The 21,811-nt window shown below is 40.4% G+C and overlaps 1 protein-coding gene across 2 annotated transcripts in view; it reads left to right on the top strand.

Annotated features, from left to right (window-relative positions):
- Positions 1-1,334: 1,334 nt before the first annotated feature.
- Positions 1,335-21,811, top strand: part of unc13c (unc-13 homolog C (C. elegans)) — a 115,364-nt gene continuing 94,887 nt past the window's right edge. For both annotated transcript variants that reach the window (XM_085451092.1, XM_085451082.1), the window contains exons 1-2: positions 1,335-1,828; positions 7,632-11,911. In XM_085451092.1, coding sequence (XP_085307218.1) covers positions 7,831-11,911 — 4,081 coding nt within the window. In that variant the 5' untranslated portion in view covers positions 1,335-1,828; positions 7,632-7,830. The remainder of the gene's footprint in view (positions 1,829-7,631; positions 11,912-21,811) is intronic.

Below are 21,811 nucleotides of genomic sequence, written 5' to 3'. Positions count from 1 at the left end.
GTTTTCGTTACCGGCAGGAGGCGATCGGGAGCCATACACAGGAGGAGGGGTACTGCACTCCTTCTTTCCCCAACCACCACCTCTAACCGCACACGCTTGCGCACACAGCCACACACATCTCCATACATCCTGTGCCACACTCCCATGTGACAGTGTGTGTGAGAGAGAGAGATAGTGGAATGGAATGCGATTTAGCTAGAAGGCCAGATAATTAGTGGCTGTTGGAGGAGCGCATGACACACATCTCGGCTGAGAGAGGAGAGCAAGACTGACAGAGGGAGGCACGCAGAGAGGAGGAGAGCAGCGAAATGAGAGGGAGAGAGATGGGTTTTATTTGAATGCCTAATCACTGCCAAGGCAGGGGGAGTCAGTGAAATGATGTGGACTATCATGTGACACGCTACCTGCAATGTTTTCTTTGCACAGTGTCCGTCTTAATTTGTCCTCTTCAACATGAAATTAAAGCCACAATTAGCAAAATGTCACACAAGGACAAATTAAAACATGTGGCATAATCGCCCTACTATTTTGTTCGCGGGTTTAGGTGCATTTCCATTCATTTTCACTGTTGTGAAATCATTCTAAGTGCAATTCACAACAGTGGTGGTGTTTTAATATACCACAGTGGCTATGATAAATCTACAGCGCCTGTGAGCAATCATGCATGACGACAATTCCACTGAGAGATGCAATTAGATGATGTGTGAGCATATTTCTGAATGTGTGTGTGTGTGTGTGTGAGAGAGAGAGAGATGGATATGGTCTTCTGTAACTTGAGGTTGGCCCTGACCATAAACGTGTGTGTGTGAAAGGAAGAGATGAAAGTGCGCTCTTAGTGCCCCTCAGGCATGCCCATAAAGCCGTGCACAAACACAGAAGAGCTCGCGCGCACCACACATTCGCGCGGATCTTGACGAAGAATTAAAGCAGTACTCCCGTAGCCTACAATAACATGGGTCCCACTGTGTGTCTGTGTTGCTCCTGGTTCATTATGATATTACATCATTCTGATGTTTCTTGTTCAGCATGTCCAGTGATCATATCATCAGGCAAATAGCAACCACGAATCACACACACCGGGGCTCTACCCCCCCCCCTTCTTCTTCCTTCCTTCCTTCCTTCCTTCCTTCCTTCCATCACACTCAAGGCATCTCTCGTAAGCCTGAGTGTGTGTTTGGGGGTATCTTGCGTCCGTGTGTCTGAATGTCGGCTCAATTCTCTCAACCGGGCTCAGTGAGCACAAACACGCACACACAAAGAGAGAGAGAGGGAGTGAGTAAAAGAGAGAGAGAGAGTTTTGTATAAGGGAGGGATGGGTATTCTCCAGCCGGGGAGCAGAGCTTCAGTCTCGGCAGCCAGGAGCAACAGCAGCAGCGCTGTCTGTCTCCCCATCAGCGTCACCGCCACCCGCCTGCATCCCATTTTGGACTAGACACCCCGTGCAGTGAAACAGGCTACGGGCACGATCTTGTGTGTGGTTGTGTGAGCGCGCGTGCGCGCTTGTGTGTCATTCCTGGAACAAATAAAACCCACGACGAAGGAGCGAAAGAGGGGGTACAGTCGGTGGCATGGAGCAGAGGTGTGTGCACGTTTCTTCACGGAGGCGCGACTCTGGGCTGTGGTGTCTGACGGACGCAGAGAGATGCTGTGAGCTCTGGTATTAGCAGGCAGCTGCGCACCGAGCCACTCTCTCTTCTCCCTCCCTCCCCTCCCCAGCATCGCTGCTCTCTCCTCGCTCCGACCATTCGCTGAAACTGGGGAATCGGCTCCACACGGCTCGTTTTGCACACTATCGCTGGCGTCCTACACGGGGATTTGACACAACCAGGTATGTACAGCGGCGAAGCCCTGTCAGGCGCTCGAGACGTGTTTGCATGGCGTGGGAATCTTGACTGTTTGACTTCATCCTGGATCTTCTTGTTGCTTGCCTCCCCTCCCTCAGTGGCCCTGTCAGTGGACTGATGAAACGTTATTTGAAAATTATGCGAATAGATGGCATCATCTTGATGTAAATAGGTGAAAAAAAATAAAATGCAAGGTGTTGATGATACTGTCAATCGTATTGTTGTTTCTGATTCAAACAATGTCGATTCTACAAACGTCCCATTGCTCTCATTCTCACCTTTCCCCATGTTGTTCTGCACAACAGGAACGCATGTGAGCAATGCTGTTGTTTCACACTGAGCAAACGCGATGAGACTGGATCCCGTCATGCCAGCCAAAGAAATGATAATATTTTGATTTATGAGTGGAGACAATCTGTTGTGATGTTGGCTGGTTTCCTAGGGCTGCGGGCAGATATTTCACTGTTGGGAAATAGACTACACAGGTTAGAAGAAAGGAGGCGGAATGTAGCTGAGGATGGGCGTGAGGGCAAAATGATTTGAGGATGCACACACCCTCACACGCTCAGCCCCCCCACTAGTGTACTCCGCTCTACTCACATAGCAGCAAATGTGTGCTTGAAAGCAATCATGCACAGAGGCATGCATGGCACACATGTGTGTGTGTACATACATGGCTGCACACATATGCGCACAGGGATGTACACATCCACATGTGCACTAATCCACACTCAACCATAATCCATAATCATGAGTCTGAAGACATGACGTAACACATGAGCATCTCTCATTTATGTGGAGCCCATTCTGAAGGTTTGCACAAAATATCCCTCAGTGTCAACCAAAAGCTTAAGGGACTAAACAACACACCAGTGTGTAGTAGTAATTGGTTGCAGCATAATAACCTTAAATTGGTATAGCCGAGTTTACATCAGAAGAGGAGCAGTTGTACTATTGTGAGAAATAGGTTAGCATGCCTCTAACTGGCACTCACTTTTATTAAAAGAGAGTGGCAGAGATTGTACAGACTGTGAGAAATGGAGTGTTTTAGAGTGCTCTGCTGATCAAATGCATTTGGAAAAATGGGGGAAATAGGTCCCTGGATAGTAATGCTGGGCTTGGGGTAGGAATGCCTCAGAGCATAGGGAGTGGGTGTGGCTGAGGTACTCCCCTTTCTCTGGAGGTTTCTCTAGTCTGACTCACAAATGGGAGGGGCTGTAAGTCTGGACTATGGGAATACCCCAATTTTGTTTGTTACAGGAGCTAGTGATCTCTGACTAAGCAAGTTCATTAAGAAATTAGTTATTTTTAAAATATGCTGAAGTAGTTGATGAAAAAGACACTCCATTGGAGTAGTTTGAGTCTCAGTGCCTCGCTCAAGGGTCGAGAACTATATTTGATAATTATATGACCCACTTTTTAAAGACAGACAAAACAAAAATAATTGTGTCAAACGTTTCAGTTATATAAAACAAGACTATGTTACGTTATGTAATGATATAACAATTCCAGTACACAAACTGAAATAGGCAAGCAGATCAACAATTCCAAGCAGACCAGCAATTCCAAGGAATTGAACTTCTTGATTCCCATCCCTATTCAAAAATGAGACTAAAGGGGGATTTATACATCTGTCTTAACGCTACACCAAAGGTACGTCATGACATCATAACTTATTGAAACCCTATCGTGCAACCTGACGTGCACTTCGCTAGAAATGTGACCATATGTCACATTAACACAGCCTGCAATGACTGTGATTGACCCATTGGGGATCATTGTAGCTTCGTACAAATTTACGGCTCCTTATGTTTTAACTTCCGTTTTTCAAATTGATTTGATCAACTCGAATAGAGAAACTCAGCGACCAACTAGTGTTTCAGTGTTACATTGTAGACTGTGCATAGATTTAATGCAGAAGAATAGGTTAAGCTTGAGGTCCAAAATGTAGAGACAAATAAATTACAGTACAGTATTTGAATATGTAAAAACCTGGTTAAACAGACACAATATGAGTCTGCTTAAAGAATTGAAATTAGTGGAACACGCGTAAGTAGGATGAGGTAATTTAGTTGTCTCTCATCCTTTTTTTTTCTTTATTCTTGCATCATTACGCTCTAATGGGACGATACAAGCGATACCTCGTGGGCATTAGCAAGTTATTTGCACATCAAGTCTAGCTCTGGAAAAGGGCGAATGCTTCATTTGTCAAACCTTAACATGCACATGTCAGGATGTTGGCTCTGTTTACACAAAGGCAGCTCCCTAATTGGTGATCAACACTCATTAAACACTAGTATTCTTTTAGTGTGAAGTGTCCAGACCAAGTGCAGCCACACTGCAGTACAGTGCTTTATGTAAGTGATGGTCCAGTGTTTGCTACAGTAAACCGTAACATATCCTAGATGCCATATTTCATCCAGGATTGTGGCTGCAGCTCAATTTGGTTCATTAAGTGCATTACAAAAATGTGCATCACGAATGCATTGAGGTAATTGGTTTAAGTTAACCAGCAGTCATTTTTAGGTATGTTTTGTGTAGATGGTTGCGTGATAATGTATTATCATGGTTGAATCATTCAGAAAGCTTACACAAAAACATTTTTGTGATGTGATTTAGAAATTAGGCTGTCTGTTTGACAGTTTTCAGTATAACGACTGAAAAGGTCGCTTTTTATATGCTATGCAAAACCTTCCTCCTTGAAGCATAATCTATGTTTGAGTAGCAATGAAAAGTACTTCAAAAGTAGAATTTTTTTAGCTGTACTATGGAAATGGACTATGGACTATAGCTGTACTATGTCTGGATAGCTTGAAATTTGTCTCTGTCTAACACTGACAACAGCACAGTAAAATATCTGCACTTATTAGCACCCCGTATCTGCAGTCCTGCCTGTGCAGGGACAGCCTTCCCTGCTAGGTGTGTATCGCCTGCACGTCTTTGACAAATTCAGCAAAAGTTTGTTTGATCAGAATGAATTACAGTGAAATCTTTAGAAGACCCAGGGCTGGTGACTCATTGGGGTAACATAAGAGATGTGCAAGAACTGCTTTATCTCAACAACCATAAAAAAAATCTAATCCTGCTTCAGATCCTCAAAAACCTTTGTGCCAATCAAAAAAAAGAAAAGAAAAAAAAAGCCAAAAAAACTGTATGTCAGCTATACATAACATCAAAGGAAACTGAAAGGTTTGATGCCAGTGTTAATTCTAAGGAATTATTTGCTCTGAGAAAGACACGTTTGCAGTTTTTATCACTATAGATCATAATCCTCCAATTTTTTCATAATCAAAAATATAATTCTTATATTGTAGCTTCTGGCATGCAAATGTCTAATTCAATCATTCAGCACATTCCCTTCCTTTTATTTCCTCACATTCCACTCATCATTTCCATCTTACTCTTCTTTCATGCAAACATTTAATTTTGCTCATTATATTGTGCTATTCAAGTGTGTAAAAAATAAACATATTTATTTATAAAAAGTAATTTGTAATCATTTGGGGATGTATCTCTGCGTCCTGATTTGAAATAATTCACTCAATAAGAAAAAAACATGCTTTCCAGTAATATTCTACCACCGCATGTGACAGTATAATATTATTTTCCCTGTCCTAGTTAGTTTTAAGTGTTAATTTTTGTCTGGCTGAAACATATGCATTAGTAAAGTACAGTGGTTTCTCAGGTTTACTGAACCTTTGTTTGGGCTATCCAATATTCTCTACATTTAGGAGGCAATTAAATAGGAGAGAAGGGGTGTCTGTAACTCAGACCCTTCTTCAAGAATGTGTAAATGAGCCACCTATTTTTCTGTGCACTTTGAAATATAGAAATGCACTTTTTGAATAACAAGCTCTTGTTATGTTGGTCTTATTCAGTAGTTTAATGGCACCAGATTGGAAACTTAGCACCATCATCAGCACTTGATCTTGCTAGTGTTGCAAGATCTTGCACTGCGGTGCACTCATTCACTTTCATTCATTTAGAGACATGTTGGAAATTCACTTTCATTCACAATTTTCTTTAAGACTGTGTGAGACTTTGCTTTGTTCACAACTCAATTGCCCCTCTTATCATACAGTTATAAGTTTAAAATTCAGAAGATCACTGATCATGAAAGTATTTCAGGCAATCTCGGAACATATTAAATCATTATCTGCTGTGATTCATTTGTTGGGGACAGTTTTAGGTCATGAACCATTGGTTTCAAAAGGCTGCTCTTGGCTGTATGCCATTTTAAAAGAGCTGAGTCATGAACCTCCCAGTATACCAGTATATTGTAGTTCTTTTTTACCTTAACATTTTGCCATTCCATACCTGTAAGAGTTTTGACAGTTGGTAAAGATTTTTTTAAAAGCTTAATGATTTGCGAATACATCAGGACAATTTTTGAAAGATAAATCATCATTTCAATGATATCATACTTTTTTTTTTTTAATTAACTAGTTAATTGAGTATCTGGTGACCTATTAAGACTGGTTCCACTGCAAGACATTTTCAGAATTATGTATAGACAAAGAGCCAAACTGCTGGACTCCTTACTTTATACAGTAGTAGCAGAAAAATGTACATGCTGGCATCACATTTCAGTTCTATTTGCTAATGTCTGATCTTTCTTCTGAGGCAAGCAGTAAAAGCTAACTGAGATGCTGTGTTTCACAGCTCATTTAAAGTGAGCATGTCTCTGTGGTCATGAGACTGTAGACACATCAAGCTCTAAACCCCAGAACTAATGTGTAGCAGCTGTCAGGTCCTCAGCACAACAAACATCTCTCTTTTGAATCAGTTGACCAGCTTCGCTATATGGAAAATACATACCTCTCATACCCACTCCAAGCAATTGAAGGTTTAACGCTATCAAGCATGATTCAAGGGGCCTCTTTTTCCATGAGCCTAAAATGACTGTTTATAAGCCAGTACATTTTAATATCACTTGAGTACGCCTCCCTCATTTGGTCAAAACATCTCTGATCCATCACAACGTGAACACAAGTCCTGGGGGTGTTCTGTGGTGTCTGGATGTTGGAAACAGATCTTTGAACTTGTACTGTTGCTTTCTTTAATGGGAATTGAATGAGCTGTCCACTTTGTACAGTCCTTGAGCCATTCCTAAGCAGTTTCTTCAGTGTGGCTGGGTGGTTTGTCATGCTGGGGAAGGTGACGTAACATTTACATAAATGTAAACACCAACTGTTTCCCAGGAATGTTATAATGTTACATTATAATAGGATGATCATTGTTATTCACTTCACCTACCTTCCAGTAGTACTACTTCCATATAGTTAACTCATGTATCAGACCATTCCAATTAAATTAAGGAAATTTGTGTTCTCATCAAATTTTAGCCATTTCACAAGATAAAAGATTTTTAAATTATTTGTCATGGATAGTTTAAGTATGATTTTTTTTTTGAAATACAATTTATTTTGGTGCTCCCTGTCTCTTTCTCATTTGATTTGTCAGGAAGTCTAGTTTGTGATTTAAGGTGACATCCATATAGAATGGGTGACTAGGTGCTCTGTTGAATTATCAGCAAAACAATGTGTTTAAAGTTAGTTGTTGTTAATGCAGAAATTTAAATATAGACGCAAATTGTCCTTTGTTTTAGTGTTTACTTAAGCAGTTATTTAATTGGTGAATGAAGACAGTTCAGAGGAGAAAATTTGGCTTTACAAATGTTAAAGATCAAAAGATAAAAAAAAAAAAAGTAGGGTTCTGCTGTATTTATGTATATCTTAGGAATTTGCGACCCAATTGTAAAACAAATATTCTTTCTTTGTCTTACAGAGAGATGGTCCTTTTCTGGAGGAAGGCCACTGGATTCAAAAGTATTAGTGACTCTCTGCATGGGCTGTGGTTTTAGTGATTGTGAGCTGGGCTCCTACTGTCAAGCACAGGTTGATTGTGCTTGGCTCACTGACGCTGTATTCCCAGCCAACTTCTCCTTTCATTAGATGATAAAAAAAAGTCCACAGGATTACCATCCATGGTTTCTGCCCTAATCAAAACTATATCAGCCTACATTGAAAAGATTTGCAAAGGAATGTTTACAAAGAAATTGGCAAAACCAATAAAGAAGAAAGAGAGAAGTGAAAATAAAGAGCCTAAATTGACCACTGATTTGCAAGTACACAATCTAACTCTCTCTACCACACTGAAGACTACCGTTAAAAAGATTTCCAAATGCTCTTCAGCACGTAACATTTCGCTCGAGGAAGACGACGGAAAAAACGACTGTTCATCTCTGTCACCCACTTTCAGTTATCGTGTAGCTATAGCAAATGGACTCCCAAAAAGTTCTCTTCTTTTGAATAATAATGAAAGCATCTTTCCCGAGGTTCTTTCGATTGACAGTAGTTACTCTGACTCCTTGAGTGACACAAAACCCATCCGGAGACTGGATGAGCATAAATCGCACACTATGCCAGTAAGACGAAACAGGAAGAGCCTCATCAGTTTGGCTCCCTCGGATGGTAGCTCTGAAGGTGAAAGAGGGGAGCGCTCCAGTCTACACACACTTAGGTTGGGAGCTCTACGCAAGTTAAGAAAATGGAAAAAGAGCCAGGAATGTGTCTCCTCAGACTCCGAGGTGAGCAATTGGAGGAAAACTCTAGGCATTCGGAGCAAATCCTTGGACCGTGCTGGACGGCAACAAAAGAGCTCAACCCTTGAGCCTGGCTCATCCTCAACAGGTTGCATCAGTCAAACACAGGATGTAATGGAAATGATCTTTAAGGAGCTACAGGGGATCAGCCAGATAGAGACAGAACTATCTGAGCTTCGTGGCCATGTCAATGCCCTTAAAAGTTCAATTGATGAGATCTCCAGCAGTGTGGAAGTAGTTCAGAGTGAGATTGAACAGCTTCGCTCTGGATTTGTCCAGTCAAGAAGGGAAACTCGCGATATCCATGACTACATAAAACAAATTAGTCACCAGGCCAATAATTCCACCTTGCGATTCCTCAATGTTCCTGAAGAAAAGTCAGAGAAAACAGAGAGTCTAATTTATAAAATAATAAAAGACAAAATGGGTTTTGTTGACCCTCATAAAACAATTAAAATTGAACTCGCTCATAGATTAGGGCAACAAAGAGAATGTTCTAATGCTAAACCCCGCCCTATTATTGTTATTTTTGCAACACCCCAAGATAGAGATGTAGTCTTAAAAAAGTGCTATAAACTTAAGGGAACTGGCATTACCGTGTCTACTGATAGCTTAACTCATGATGGAAAAGAGAGAAAAGATAAACTGTCATCCTCTCAAACTTATGAAAGCATGGATATAAAGATCTCAGGAAAGGATAAAGTCGTGGAGAGTGATGACTGGGACTCAATGGACAGTGACAAAGAACTGGATGAATTAAGCAGAAATAAATATGCAATGGTGATTTCAAAGCCTGTTCACAAGAGCAAATCAGAGAAGAGGCGGTCCCATGATCATACCCGGTCAGGAGATGAGGCTGGCTACTCAGGCACAGTTCACTATGCTGATGACCCTTACTATGATCCAGAAAAGCATGCAAAGGCTTACTATTCTGATCTGACCCCTGGTTGGCTTTCCCAGAGTGACTACTCCACTCCAAAACTCAGCCGCTCTGAGTCTGACTGCTCAAAACTTTGCCAGTCATACTCAGAAGACTTTTCAGAGAGTCAGTACTTTACACGGGCAAATGGCTGCTCCCTGCTGTCCTCCTCAGATCAGGAACTGTGGCAAAGGAAACAGGAAGACATGGCTTCTTCCTGGTATGCTAGCCCCAGTCACGCTCTTAGCCACGATAATCAAGCTTATGAACATAATGAGGTCGAGACTACGGAAACTATTGACAGCGGAGTTAGCAATGGACTTGTCTGTATGTCAAGGGATAGAAGTCACTACAGTGGCTCTCAGCTTTCTCTGCAAGGTGATCTATCACCGTGGAAAGACTGGCATCATTTGGAGCAGGGTGCTGACTCTGGCTTAGAAGCCTCCATAGAGGTTAGCAGTCCATTTGACCCATCAACAATTCCTGGTTTTCCAGAGAACATCACTAAATGTCAGGAAGTTGATTTACAGTTTGAAGGAGATGAGGAATTTATGATGCTTGACAGGGAATCTTCCCTACCACCAATAACGACCCACATTATTCCTCCTATCACGGAACGTGAGTATGTCAAGTCATCTGCTCGTCAATCTAAGGAACCATGTAAGATTATTTCAAAAGAAAGCACGAAAGTAGCATCTTCCCCCAAAGATTCCCCTAAAGCCACTGCTAAAGTGACACATAAACAAACTAAAGTGGCTACAAAAGAGGACAACTCAAAAATATTGCTAAAGGAAAGTCCTAAGGTATCTGCTAAGGTTTTACCTAAAGTGACCTCTAAAGCAGCTCCTAAAGAGTTGCCTAAAGAGATTTCAAAGACAGCAGCTAAGGAATCCTCTCAAGCTATCTCTAAAGACAGTCCTAAACTCACTCCTAAAGACACAACAAAGCCCACAGTCAAAGAGGTATCTAAAGTGGCATCTCAGGCACGTCCTAGTGAGATTGTTAAAGTCACTTCTAAAGTGACCACGAAAGATAGCCCCATGTTGACTCCTAAAGAAAGTCCTAAAGAGTCCCCTAAAGAGAGCCCTAAAATAACCCCAATCAACACCCCTGTCTTGACCCCTGTCTCGACTCCTAAAGAGTCCCCTAAGGAATCTCCTAAGGAATCCCCTAAAGTTATTGCTAAAGAACTTCCACAAGTTGTACCTAAAGAAGGTCTGAAAATTACTCCTAAAGAAGTTACCAAAGAAGCTTCAAAACCTTCCCCAAAAGAGGCCCCCAAAGAGGTGCATAAAGTAGCACCTAAGGAAACTGCTAAAATACCAACTAAAGAAATTTTGGGGACTCCAGCTAAAGAGTCCCCAAAAGTAGTCCCAAAAGAGAGCCCTAAAGTGACCCCCAAAGAAACCCCTAAACCAGCCCCAGGAGAAGCTCCTAAAGTAGCACCAATAGTAGCCTCTAAAGAAGTCTCTAAAGATATCCCCAAAACAATTCCTAAAGAAAAATTCCCCGAACTGGATGTTAATCATAGCTTTCACCAGCCCCAGAGTAAGTCTTCATCTATGTACCGTAGCCAGAGTGAGATTCGAACAGAGAAGGTTGAGGAAGTTCCCAAGTCTTGGAGCAGTAGGCTCAGCATAGATCTCAGTGAAAAGTCCTTTGGATTTGGCTTTGGTTCTACCTTACAGAGAGCTAAGTCAGCTCTTGAGGTTGTATGGAAATCTGGGTCTCAAACTACCCCTGCTGCGCCACCTGAGGAGACCTCAAACACCTCGTCTTCATTTATGGGGCGATTCCGCACACTGTCTGGTTCCACCACCAATAATTCTAGTACTACAGTTGACTCAGATATCCAGAAAGAGCCCGTCTTCCTTAAAGCAGAGGAGGATAAAACAGAAGCCGAGGAACAACCCGTGGACAGTGAGACCCACTATGTTGAAGTAATGGAGCAAGTGCTAGCTAACCTGGAGAACAGAACTAATACTTCTGAGACAGAGGAGCCTGATGAACCTGTTCAGGAGTGTGAGACTTCTCAGGACTATGATGTGTCTGAAGACATTGAAGCCACTCCAGACATTGATGCCTCTCAGGATTTGGAAGCTTCGCAAGAGTTGGAAGCCCCAGGTGACAATGAAGCAAGTAAAGAAACATGTGTTCTGGAGTATGATTGTAGTTTGGATGAGCAGTATGATGAAGAGTACAGCGAGGATTATGAAAACCAACTGACTGAGGACACTGCTGAATATGATGCCATGGTAGAATATGTAGATGTAGAAGAACCAGATGAGACAGAGGGAAATGATCTGACAGAGGAGATGGAAGAAGGTGATGAGGAGCTGGAAGAGGTGGCAGAAATAACTGAAGAGGTTGCAGAGGTGGCAGAAAAAGTTGAACAAAAGCAAGAGGATGAAAACAAAAATCTTCCAGAAGAAAAACCAATAGAGGCTCCACCTAAAAAACGTATTCGGCCCACATTTAAGGAGGCAGCGCTGAGGGCCTACAGGAAACAGATGGCCGAACTGGAGCAGCAGATCCTTGCAGGGGGTATGATACTTTTCTTCCTATCATTTGTCACAGTGTTATCTGAATTTTGTTCCACTTTTTTTTTTACATGGCAGGTCTTACATGTGTTGTATGAATTACTAACAAAATAGACAAAATCTACATTTATGTGCTCCCCAAAATTTGTCAGTAAAGAAGCAAACAGTAAGTGAACATCAAGTACAGCAGTCAAGTGTCAGGTGATTGTGCATTAATGAATACAGCAACAAAGTTACTGTAAATGTGGTTACAGCTATAGTACCAAATGTTATAACCAACAAAAAAAAAGGTAAATATAAAAAATAAATAAATTATAAAATATAAAAGCTGAGATGGGCTCCAGTCCCCACGGAATCCTGATAAGGATAAGTGCAAGTGAATGGATGGATAAAAAACAAATCCCAGGAAACAATGAGGAAAACAACAAGGAGTATGGGAAGAAGTAATATACCCGTTTGTTTTCAGTTAATGAACAGCAAAAATAGCATGAATTCTTATTTTTAAACATCAAGAAAGTCTTTGGTGGAAGCCTGAATTGCAGTGAATGTAAATAAATGCATGTATATGATTTACACAGTGCAACCAAGCCCCTGACTTGAAATTAGGTATTGTAATAATGCGACTCTTGCATGAGCCTCAGACTTTGATACATTTGGCAAATGTGTTTGAATTGGTTATTTATGTTGTGGTGAAAAACTGAAGGCAGTGAATCTGTTAGGTGGTGGATGGCAGTGTTATGGGTGGCAATGACTTTGAATTCCCATGGCACAGCACTGGATTCTCATGCAGACAGCTGTGGCTTAAGGGATAGTATTTTATTTCTGGTGGGTTGTTATTTATTACCAGACTTTTTAGGAACATAGAATTCTGTTGGTGACCTCCTAAACATACCATCATTTGAAAAAAAGCATGACTGCACTGCTATTTAATGACATTGTGGTGGCAGAGAGTTCAAACAAGTGTAAACATAAAGCTTTTATTTGCTTCTTTTTCTTTTCTTTTCTTTTTTTTTTAACCAATGAGAAGCTATTAAATGCACTACAATATTTTAAATCATAAATAAAACCATTATACATTATACCAGTAATTGTATTGTTGTTGTATACCTTTGATTCACCACAGTAGTATTTATTCAGAATTCTGTAGGTCTATGGCATCCCACTTAAAATTTGGATAGATTCATTGATGGAACAGTCTTCCAGTTGTAGTGAAATAAGACGTAAGGGAATTTCCATGCTTACTTAAAATCAAAAAGCTTTTGACCCACATATGTAACGGTTGTAGTGATGGCGGGCAATTTTAGTTCAGTAATACAGGCTACTCCTTAATGCTGGCTGTGTGACAGATGTGTTCATAAATGTAAATTCACTTCAAATTAAAATAGATTAACCGGAGATTCCCCTCCTGGCACAGTATATGGGTCTATGCTTTATACATCACTTCTAACATAAACAGGTAATCTTATAACAGGCCAATGCAAACTTAATGAAACATTTACTGGCTATGACTCTGCAGCTTTAGTTTTACACATTGCCTTTTTATGGCTACCAGGCAAAAAGAATTAAGACTTGAACTGAGTGACTGACTTACTGAGTCACTCCTTATTGCTGAATCTCATAGGTGTGAGGTGAGGCATAGCGAGCTCTAGGCAAGTGTGACAGACTATCCTCACTTTCCACTGGCTTTTTGATTCTTTTTCCATCTTTGATAAATCAGTTAGAGGCCTGGTTCTAGGCAAGGCAAGTTTATTTATATAGCACAATTCAACAACAAGGTGATTCAAAGTGCTTTACAGAGACATTAAAAACAAAAACAAATAAAAAGCATGATTTCAAATTGATAAAAAAAACAAAAACAAAAACAAAAAACAGTAGATAAAATCAGAACAGTAGATAAAATCAGTAGTTAACATTTAAGTTTTGAAATTTAAGCTTAAAAGTGTGGATTTGGTGTTTTATTCAAATGCAGCTGAGAATAGGTGAGTCTTCAACCTGGATTTAAATAAACTGAGTGTTTCAGCTGATCTGAGGCTTTCTGGGAGTTTGTTCCAGATATATGGAGCATAAAAGCTGAATGCAGCTTCTCCGTGTCTGGTTCTGACTCTGGGAACTGATAAAAAACCGGATCCAGATGACCTGAGGGATCTGGAAGGTTCATACTAGGTCAGGAGGTCACTGATGTATTTTGGTCCTAAACCATCCAGAACTTTATAGACCAGCATCAGAACTTTAAAGTCTATCCTCTGACGGACAGGCAGCCAGTGTAATGACCTCAGAGCTGGACTGATGTGGTCCACTTTTTTGGTCTTAGTGAGGACTCGAGCAGCAGAGTTCTGAATGAGCTGTAGTTGTCTGACTGATTTTTTTAGGTAGACCTGTAAAGATGCTGTTACAGTAATCAAGCCTACTAAAGATGAATGCATGGACTAGTTTTTCCAGGTCCTGTTGAGACATCAGATCTTTTATCCTTGATATATTCTTGAGGTGATAGTAAGCTGACTTTGTTATTGTCTTAATGTGTTTTTCTAAGTTTAGGTCTGCATCCATCACTACACCCAAATTTCTCGCCTGGTTTGTGGTTTTTAGGTGTATAGATTGAAGTTCTCTAGTGACCTGTAATCGTTTTTCTTTGGCACCAAAGACTATTACTTCAGTTTTGTTTTTGTTTAGCTGGAGAAAATTGTGGCACAACAAGTCATTAATTTCCTCAATGCATTTACCAAGAGCCTGTACAGGGCCTCGGTCTCCTGGTGACATTGTGATATTTATTTGTGTGTCATCTGCATAGCTATGATAGTTTATTTTGTTGTTCTTTATAATCTGTGCCAGTGGGAGCATGTAGATGTTAAACAGAATGGGTCCCAAGATGGAACCTTGGGGAACTCCACATGTGATACTTGTCTGCTCAAATGTGAAGTTACCTATTGATACAAAGTATTTTCTAAGTATGTTTTGAACCAGTTTAGTACAGTTCCTGAAAGACCTGCCCAGTTCTCCAGTCGTTTGAGTAATATGTTGTGGTCAACTGTATCAAATGCTGCACTGAGATCCAGTAAAACTAAGACTGACATTTTTCCACTGTCTGTATTCAGACATATGTCATTAAACACTTTGGTCAGAGCGGTTTCAGTGCTGTGGTTCTGTCTAAACCCTGACTGGAAGGCATCATAGCAGTTATTCTGTTTTAAGAAGTAATTGAGCTGTTGAGAAACTGCTTTTTCAATGATCTTACTTAAAAATGGGAGATGTGAGATCGGCCTGTAGTTGTTCATTTGTGTCTTGTCAAGATTGTCCTTTTTCAGTATAGATTTAATTACAGTAGTTTTAGTGGTTCTGGATACACACCTGACATTAAAGAAAAGTTGACGATCTGTAACAGGTCTGACTCCAAAGTCTTTGAGACCTTTTTGAAAAAACTTGTTGGCAGGACACCTAAACAGCAAGAGGAGTTGTTCAGCTGACCTAAGATGTCCTCCAGGTCTTTGCTGTTAATAGGGTGAAACTGTTTGATGGTGTTTAAACTGTTTTTCGGTGGACACAGTACATATCCTGAATCTGCTGTTGATGTACCAATTGCTTGTCTAATCTTTTGGATTTTTCCTGTGAAGAATTTGGCAAAGTCATTGCAGGCCATGGTCGAATGAAGTTCAGCTGCCACTGACACAGGAGGGTTTGTTAGCCTGTCAACTGTAGAAAATAAGATCCGAGCATTATGACTGTTTTTAGTGATGATGTCAGAGAAGTAGGACCTCCTTGCACTCCTCAGTTGTAAATTGTAATTGTGAAATTTCTCTTTATAGATGTCATAATACAGCGGTCCCCAACCTTTTTTGCGCCACGGACCGGTTTATGCCCGACAATATTTTCACGGACCGGCCTTTAAGGTGTTGCGGATAAATACGACAAAATAAAACTAGTACCAGTACCGAAAAAAAGAAAATGTATTCATAACACACGTGAAAAGACCCAGGAAAACTGAGTAAACGATAAAAACGATAACAAAATAACGCTGAAAACCGATAAAAACCCTGAAATCTATACATTTCACAACTGAGCCTCAACTCTCGCGGCCCGGTACCAAACGACTCATGGACCGGTACCGGTCCGAGGCCCGGGGGTTGGGGACCGCTGTCATAATGAACATCTAGGTTTGTTTTTCTCCATCTGCGCTCAGCTTTCCTACACTCTCTTTTTTCATTTTTCACCAGTGTGGAGTTTCTCCATGGAGACTTTCCTTCCAGAGATAACCTTCACCTAATGGGAGCAATAGTGTCCATTACATTTAATATTTTAGCATTGAAGCTATTGACAAGCTCATTGACTGAACCTCTGGATAAGTCAGGTGTTAATGGGAAGACATGGTTAAAGATCTCACTACTCTATTCGGTTATACACCGTTTTGTGATCACTGCTGTTGATATATTTGTGTGGGCTGAAATTTTACTTTCAAAGAAAACACAGTAATGATCAGACAGGCCCACATCAGACACAGTAACCTTTGAAATGCTCAGGCCCTTGGAGATCAGTAGGTCAAGAGTGTGTCCTCTATTATGTGTGGCCTCTGTTACATGCTGAGTCAGCCCAAAGTTGCCCAGAGTGTTACTCAGGTCTTTAGACCCTTTGTCCTGAGAGTTGTCCACATGGATGTTAAAATCCCCAACAATAATTACACAGTCGAAATCAACACAGATCACAGACAGCAGTTCACTGAGATCATTAAAAAAGTCTGTGCAGTATTTGGGAGGCCTGTAAACATTAAGAAACACAACTCAGCTGTAAAGCCACATATTCAAAAGACTGAAAACTTCCAGGAGATAGCTGCTTACATTGAAATGATTCATTAAATAAGACAGCAACCCCCCCCCTCCTCTCCTGCTCACCCTGGCCTCACTGATAAAACTGTAGTTAGGAGGGGTCGTCTCGATGAGAACAGCTCCACTGTTACTTTGGTCCAACCAAGTTTCAGTTAAAAACATAAAATCAAGGCTGTGCTCAGTGATTAAATCATTAATTAAAAATGTTTTCCCAGCTAAAGATCTAACGTTTAATAAAGCCAACTTAAGTGTTTTAGAGGTATTATTTGTCCCCCTCGTGTTTGGGAGCAGTCTGTGGCACACAAGGTATGTTTACTATGTTTAAAGATCTTTTAGAGTGCAGCTCTCTGTGTTTTGACCAGGCCACATGTCTCCTTCTGTCACCTAAAAGTACAGAAATTTTAAAAAGGCCATCATTAGGCTAACCCCCCCCCCCCCCCCCAAAACCAAAACCCCCCAAAACCCCAAACAATAATAAACCTATCAGACAGATAGTAAAATATTCAGTTGAGTGGTCAGATCAATAATCTGGTAAAATGTAGGAATCCATCATCAAAAGGCCTGCAATACTATTGATGATAGTGGTTAAAGTGGTTAATTGCATAATTTTGTCCTTGGTTAAGAAAAACATCTAAAAAGTTAAGATACAATAGATAAAAGAGACTTATTTGGACAGAAGAATCCAAGATGAACTTGTACTAGAATGATGGGAAGAGAGAAGTATGGTAAAGGAGAGAAACAGCTAATATTCTGAAGCATTCCACATCATTTTCAAACATAGTGGTGGTGATGTTATAGCATTGGCATGTATTACTGTCAGTGGAATTAGGTTACTAGTGTTTATTGAAGATGTGACTGCTGACAGAAGCAGCAGGACCAATTGTAAAGAGGACAAGGCTTTGCTCAGATTTAGCCACATACTGCAAGGCCGATTGAAGAAAGCTTCACAGTGCAAATGGATAATGATCCAGTGCATACTGCAAAAGTAACCTAAGAGTTTCTCAAGGCAAAGAAATGGGATATTGCTTTATGGTCAAGTCATTCACCTGATTTTAACCCAACTAGGCATGCATCTAAAGGGAGGAAACTCAGCATTTGGTGCAGTCCATGGGTGCTAGACTTTTGGCAGTCGTCAAGTCTTTAAAACAATCCTTGTGTTTAACATTATGTTCATTTGTCCAATTTTTGTTGAACATCTAGTTATTGCTGCGCCTTGGTGAAACCCTTTCAATGGAAGCGGAAAATCTGCACTTCAATCATATAGTTGTGTAAAAAGTGTTAATAAAATATTATAACACATAATAGAACGAGACAAAAATATAATCGCCTGCTCTTTCCGGTGTCATCTAAAACACTATCAGATGTGTTTGGCACCTGAAATGTTACCTCACAGTTTTTTGAAAAATACACACAAATTGTAATTAAAAAAATTGTATTATTTTGTGGTGCTTATGGAGAAGGACGCATAGATGCATGCACAATCTATATGCCCCCCACATTTCCTCCCACTCACACGCTCCTACTCCCACCCTCATTAGCTTTACGCCTTCATCTCTTGTAGCTGATATGTGCTCATCATTCTCGTGCTCTGGAGCGTGCTGGCTGGTCTGTGTGGGAGCTGTGAAAGGAGTCTCAGCAGTACTGCCACTCCTGCCGGGCCTGTCTTCAACTGGCTACAGCAGCGTCTGTATTCAGATGCTAATTCACATTCCCAAGGGCATTCTGTAACCAGGTCAGCCTTGCTTGGAATATTTATAGAGGTCTACCGCTACTGAAGTTTGCTGCTTGTTCCTGGGGGAGCAAAGGAGGTAGACCCTCTTTATGCTTAGTTCACCATTTCTCAAGAAAGTGTGGATATGAAAAATGCAGATAAAGGGAATGGAGGGCCTCTCCTGCTGTTGTTTAAAGTGTTATCTTCCAATTCAAAATATTGATTGACTTTGTGTTGTTGCTGGGGGAAAAAATGGATCTAAAGTGAAAACTTGTTCTTCACAGGTAATGTACACTCCCAACTTTGAGATGCTGCAGTTTTCAGATTAAACACTTAAAGTGTCAATAGGTAACTCCCCACACACGCATCCACCCCATGCAGCCATTGAAAAGACGCTTTGTTTTAAAATGCTCTCTTGTATCAAGCTTACTGACCTAGTAAAAACAATGCCAAGTGTTTATCTCCTTTGAACCCTTTTTAGTTGCTGTGCACTATCCATACAAGGTTCAGCTTTACTTTTCTTCTTTACTTTCTTTTTCTTTGCATCCTCAGACAATACACCTCATATTTTTCATTTATATTTTTCAGTTTCATAATTATTGCCAACGTTTTCTATTGAGTTTGAATTTACTAAAAGCTACTGGAAAATCAATAATGGTTTCCTTTACATGTTTTATTTGTTTGTTTGTTTTGAATGGCTTTCTTTTCTGGTTAAAAATCATACCCTATATCCTTTCATACTTTTTATACTTGTAGTTTTTACCCTCTACTTGCCCCAGCGTTGTTCTCTATTAGTATAAGTTGCGACAATAGTTGCTGCAATGTCACAAACAAAACTTTGCTTATATATATAGGGGCTGATAACCCATCTTTGCTGATCTTGGTTCACTTCTTCAGAAATTTCTTTTCTATGATATTGTGAATAAGTGAATGAATTCACTGACATTAGCCTGCCACAGCCTCAAAGACAGAGTCATAGTTAGAACAAAAGTTAGAACAAAAAGCATTTGTCACTATAAAAGTTTGTACTGCAGTAGAGCATTAAGACTTGTCATAGTCATTATAAATTAGGAGTTCTTTAGCGTACATAAATGATTTTTATTTAAATGTTTATAGTTCATAGGTATATGAAATTGAGAAAAGTAGGAACATAGGATTGGCAGGCTTGTTTATATAAATACGTAGAACTGCTACAACTGGTTGGCAGTGAAGGGAGGAGTAAAATATAGTAAGATATTGTGGTCAGCAGTATTGAATGCTGCACTGAGGTCCAACAGGAATAGTGCAGGGATGAGTCCACTGTCAGAGCCCATAGGAAGGTCATTAGTAATGAGCCCTGTTTCTATACTGTGATTAATTCTGAATCCTGACTGAATTTCTTTAAACAAACCCTTCCTTTGCATATGATGAGTTAGCTGTTTCACAGCTACTCTTTCAAATTATTTTTAAATAAAAAGAAAGTTGGTGATTGGTCTGTAATTAGCTAAGACAGCTGGGTGAAGTAAAGGCTTTTAAAGAAATGTATTAATTACAACCATCTTAAAAGCCTGTGGTACATAGCCTGATAATATTTAACATTTAATTTTGAATCCCTAGTCTAGTAAAAATGAGACCTAGGAGACACATCAATTATTTGGAGGACGTGATTACTGAAGGTAACTGAGGAAGATCAATAGTATTGAAAGTTGTCTGTGAAGGTTCTCAGTCATCCAGGTCATTGTAGTCTAAGGAGCTTGGAAAGAAAAGAGTCTGGACTTCTTTAAGTCACTTGAAGATGTTTCACCTCTCATCCGAGAAGCTTCTTCAGTTCTAAGGGTCAAATGGTGAAGAGTCCCAGATGTAAACCCTGTGGGACAAAGGACCCCCTGATGATCCTCTACCTAATCACATGAGCCAAGATGTGAAAACGGGTGTGGCTCACAATCAGCCAGGGTTTCGGGTGAGCTCATTGTGAAACCTGGCCCCACCCTACCATGTGATTTCCTGAGGTCAGATGGCCCAGGGTGTGAGTGGACGTTAAGGCGTCTGGGAAGATATCTCAAAACTGGATTGTAGGTGGCAGACAGTTGGTGTCGTAAACCACCGCCTCTGTTCAAAGATGGTCGCTCACTTGCAGTAAATTGTGTTCTGGTCTGTTGCAGGCTATTAAAAACAAAACCTCAGTTCGTACACAAGTAAAATGTGAATCTCTAAAGCATTAGATGTTATTATTGAACCCAAAATCAGGGTTGAAGTCAGCAGTAAGATGATTGTAAATGATATAGGCTATATGGATCTATTGAAACCAAAAATGTTCCCTGACATCAATATACAACCGTTTAAGAACACTGATAAGCTGTCGATGAAGGAAATATAGCCAAACATACATACTCTGGGAGTAAAGCATGGTACTGTATATTGGAAATGCAATATGATATGGCCACAGATGTTATCTAAGTAATGTTAATGTCAGACTTATTCAATATACCTTGCTGCAAAACTAGTTAAAGCTTTCAGACTTCAGCTTTTCGGAACACATTAAACGACCATATACATTGGGGATTTGTTCATTTCCAATTTTTTCTGTCTTCCTAACACTCATATGTGAATCTTCAGTGTAAGGAGAAGGGTTATGAGAAACTGTCACGGGATCAGCTCTACATTCCTAGCTTAATTTCCTGTATCGGTCATGAGCTGCTTGAAAATGTCCTTTTGCTCTCATACACTCAGATGATGGTAAACTCATTGTGATGTAAGGTGAAAAAAAATCAGTAAAAATGCGCAAACACACTAGTTTCTTTATGTTTAAACCTATACTTGGTGTCCACAGTAGAACAAGCGTTCTTGGATGTGTAGAGGCTTTGATCAGTCCTGGTAATACTGAAAGCTATGTGAAGCTTTTCTGCTTCAGAACCCTGATCTATGTACGGTGTGACCATGTGTGTCAGGACCATAATGCTGGATTTATTGCTGCTGTTTGCCCACATCACACACACAGTTAGGCATGTACACACACACACACACACACACACACACACACACACACACACACGCGCGCGCTGAGCTTTCCTACCAATCAGTTACGTTTTTGTTCCACAGATTTAAGGCACCTATGAATTGAGGTTTATATCTGCAGCCTATAGCCTATCTTTGTGCTGTGGCTTTATCTAGAGCAGCTACAGACTTGAAGGTGGAGGAGATGGCTCTATCTCGTATAGCTGTGCACAAAGTAGTTTAGTTGGTCGCTGTCCATGGTACCCACTGACTGCTGAGCTCCTCTTTGTGTGTAGAGTAACAATACAAAATCAACCTTTTCAAGAATTTATACAATGTTGCGTAACATTTTTAATGCTTTGAAACGCTTCCATGGCAGTCACTTATCTTAAAACATTAACTATAA

Source organism: Copadichromis virginalis, linkage group LG1 (genome assembly GCF_057382275.1).
Source record: "Copadichromis virginalis isolate Kocher_CV1m ecotype Utaka linkage group LG1, C_Virginalis_male_GT1.1, whole genome shotgun sequence".
Taxonomy (NCBI): Eukaryota; Metazoa; Chordata; class Actinopteri; order Cichliformes; family Cichlidae; genus Copadichromis; species Copadichromis virginalis.
This window is presented reverse-complemented; position numbering and strand designations above follow the sequence as displayed.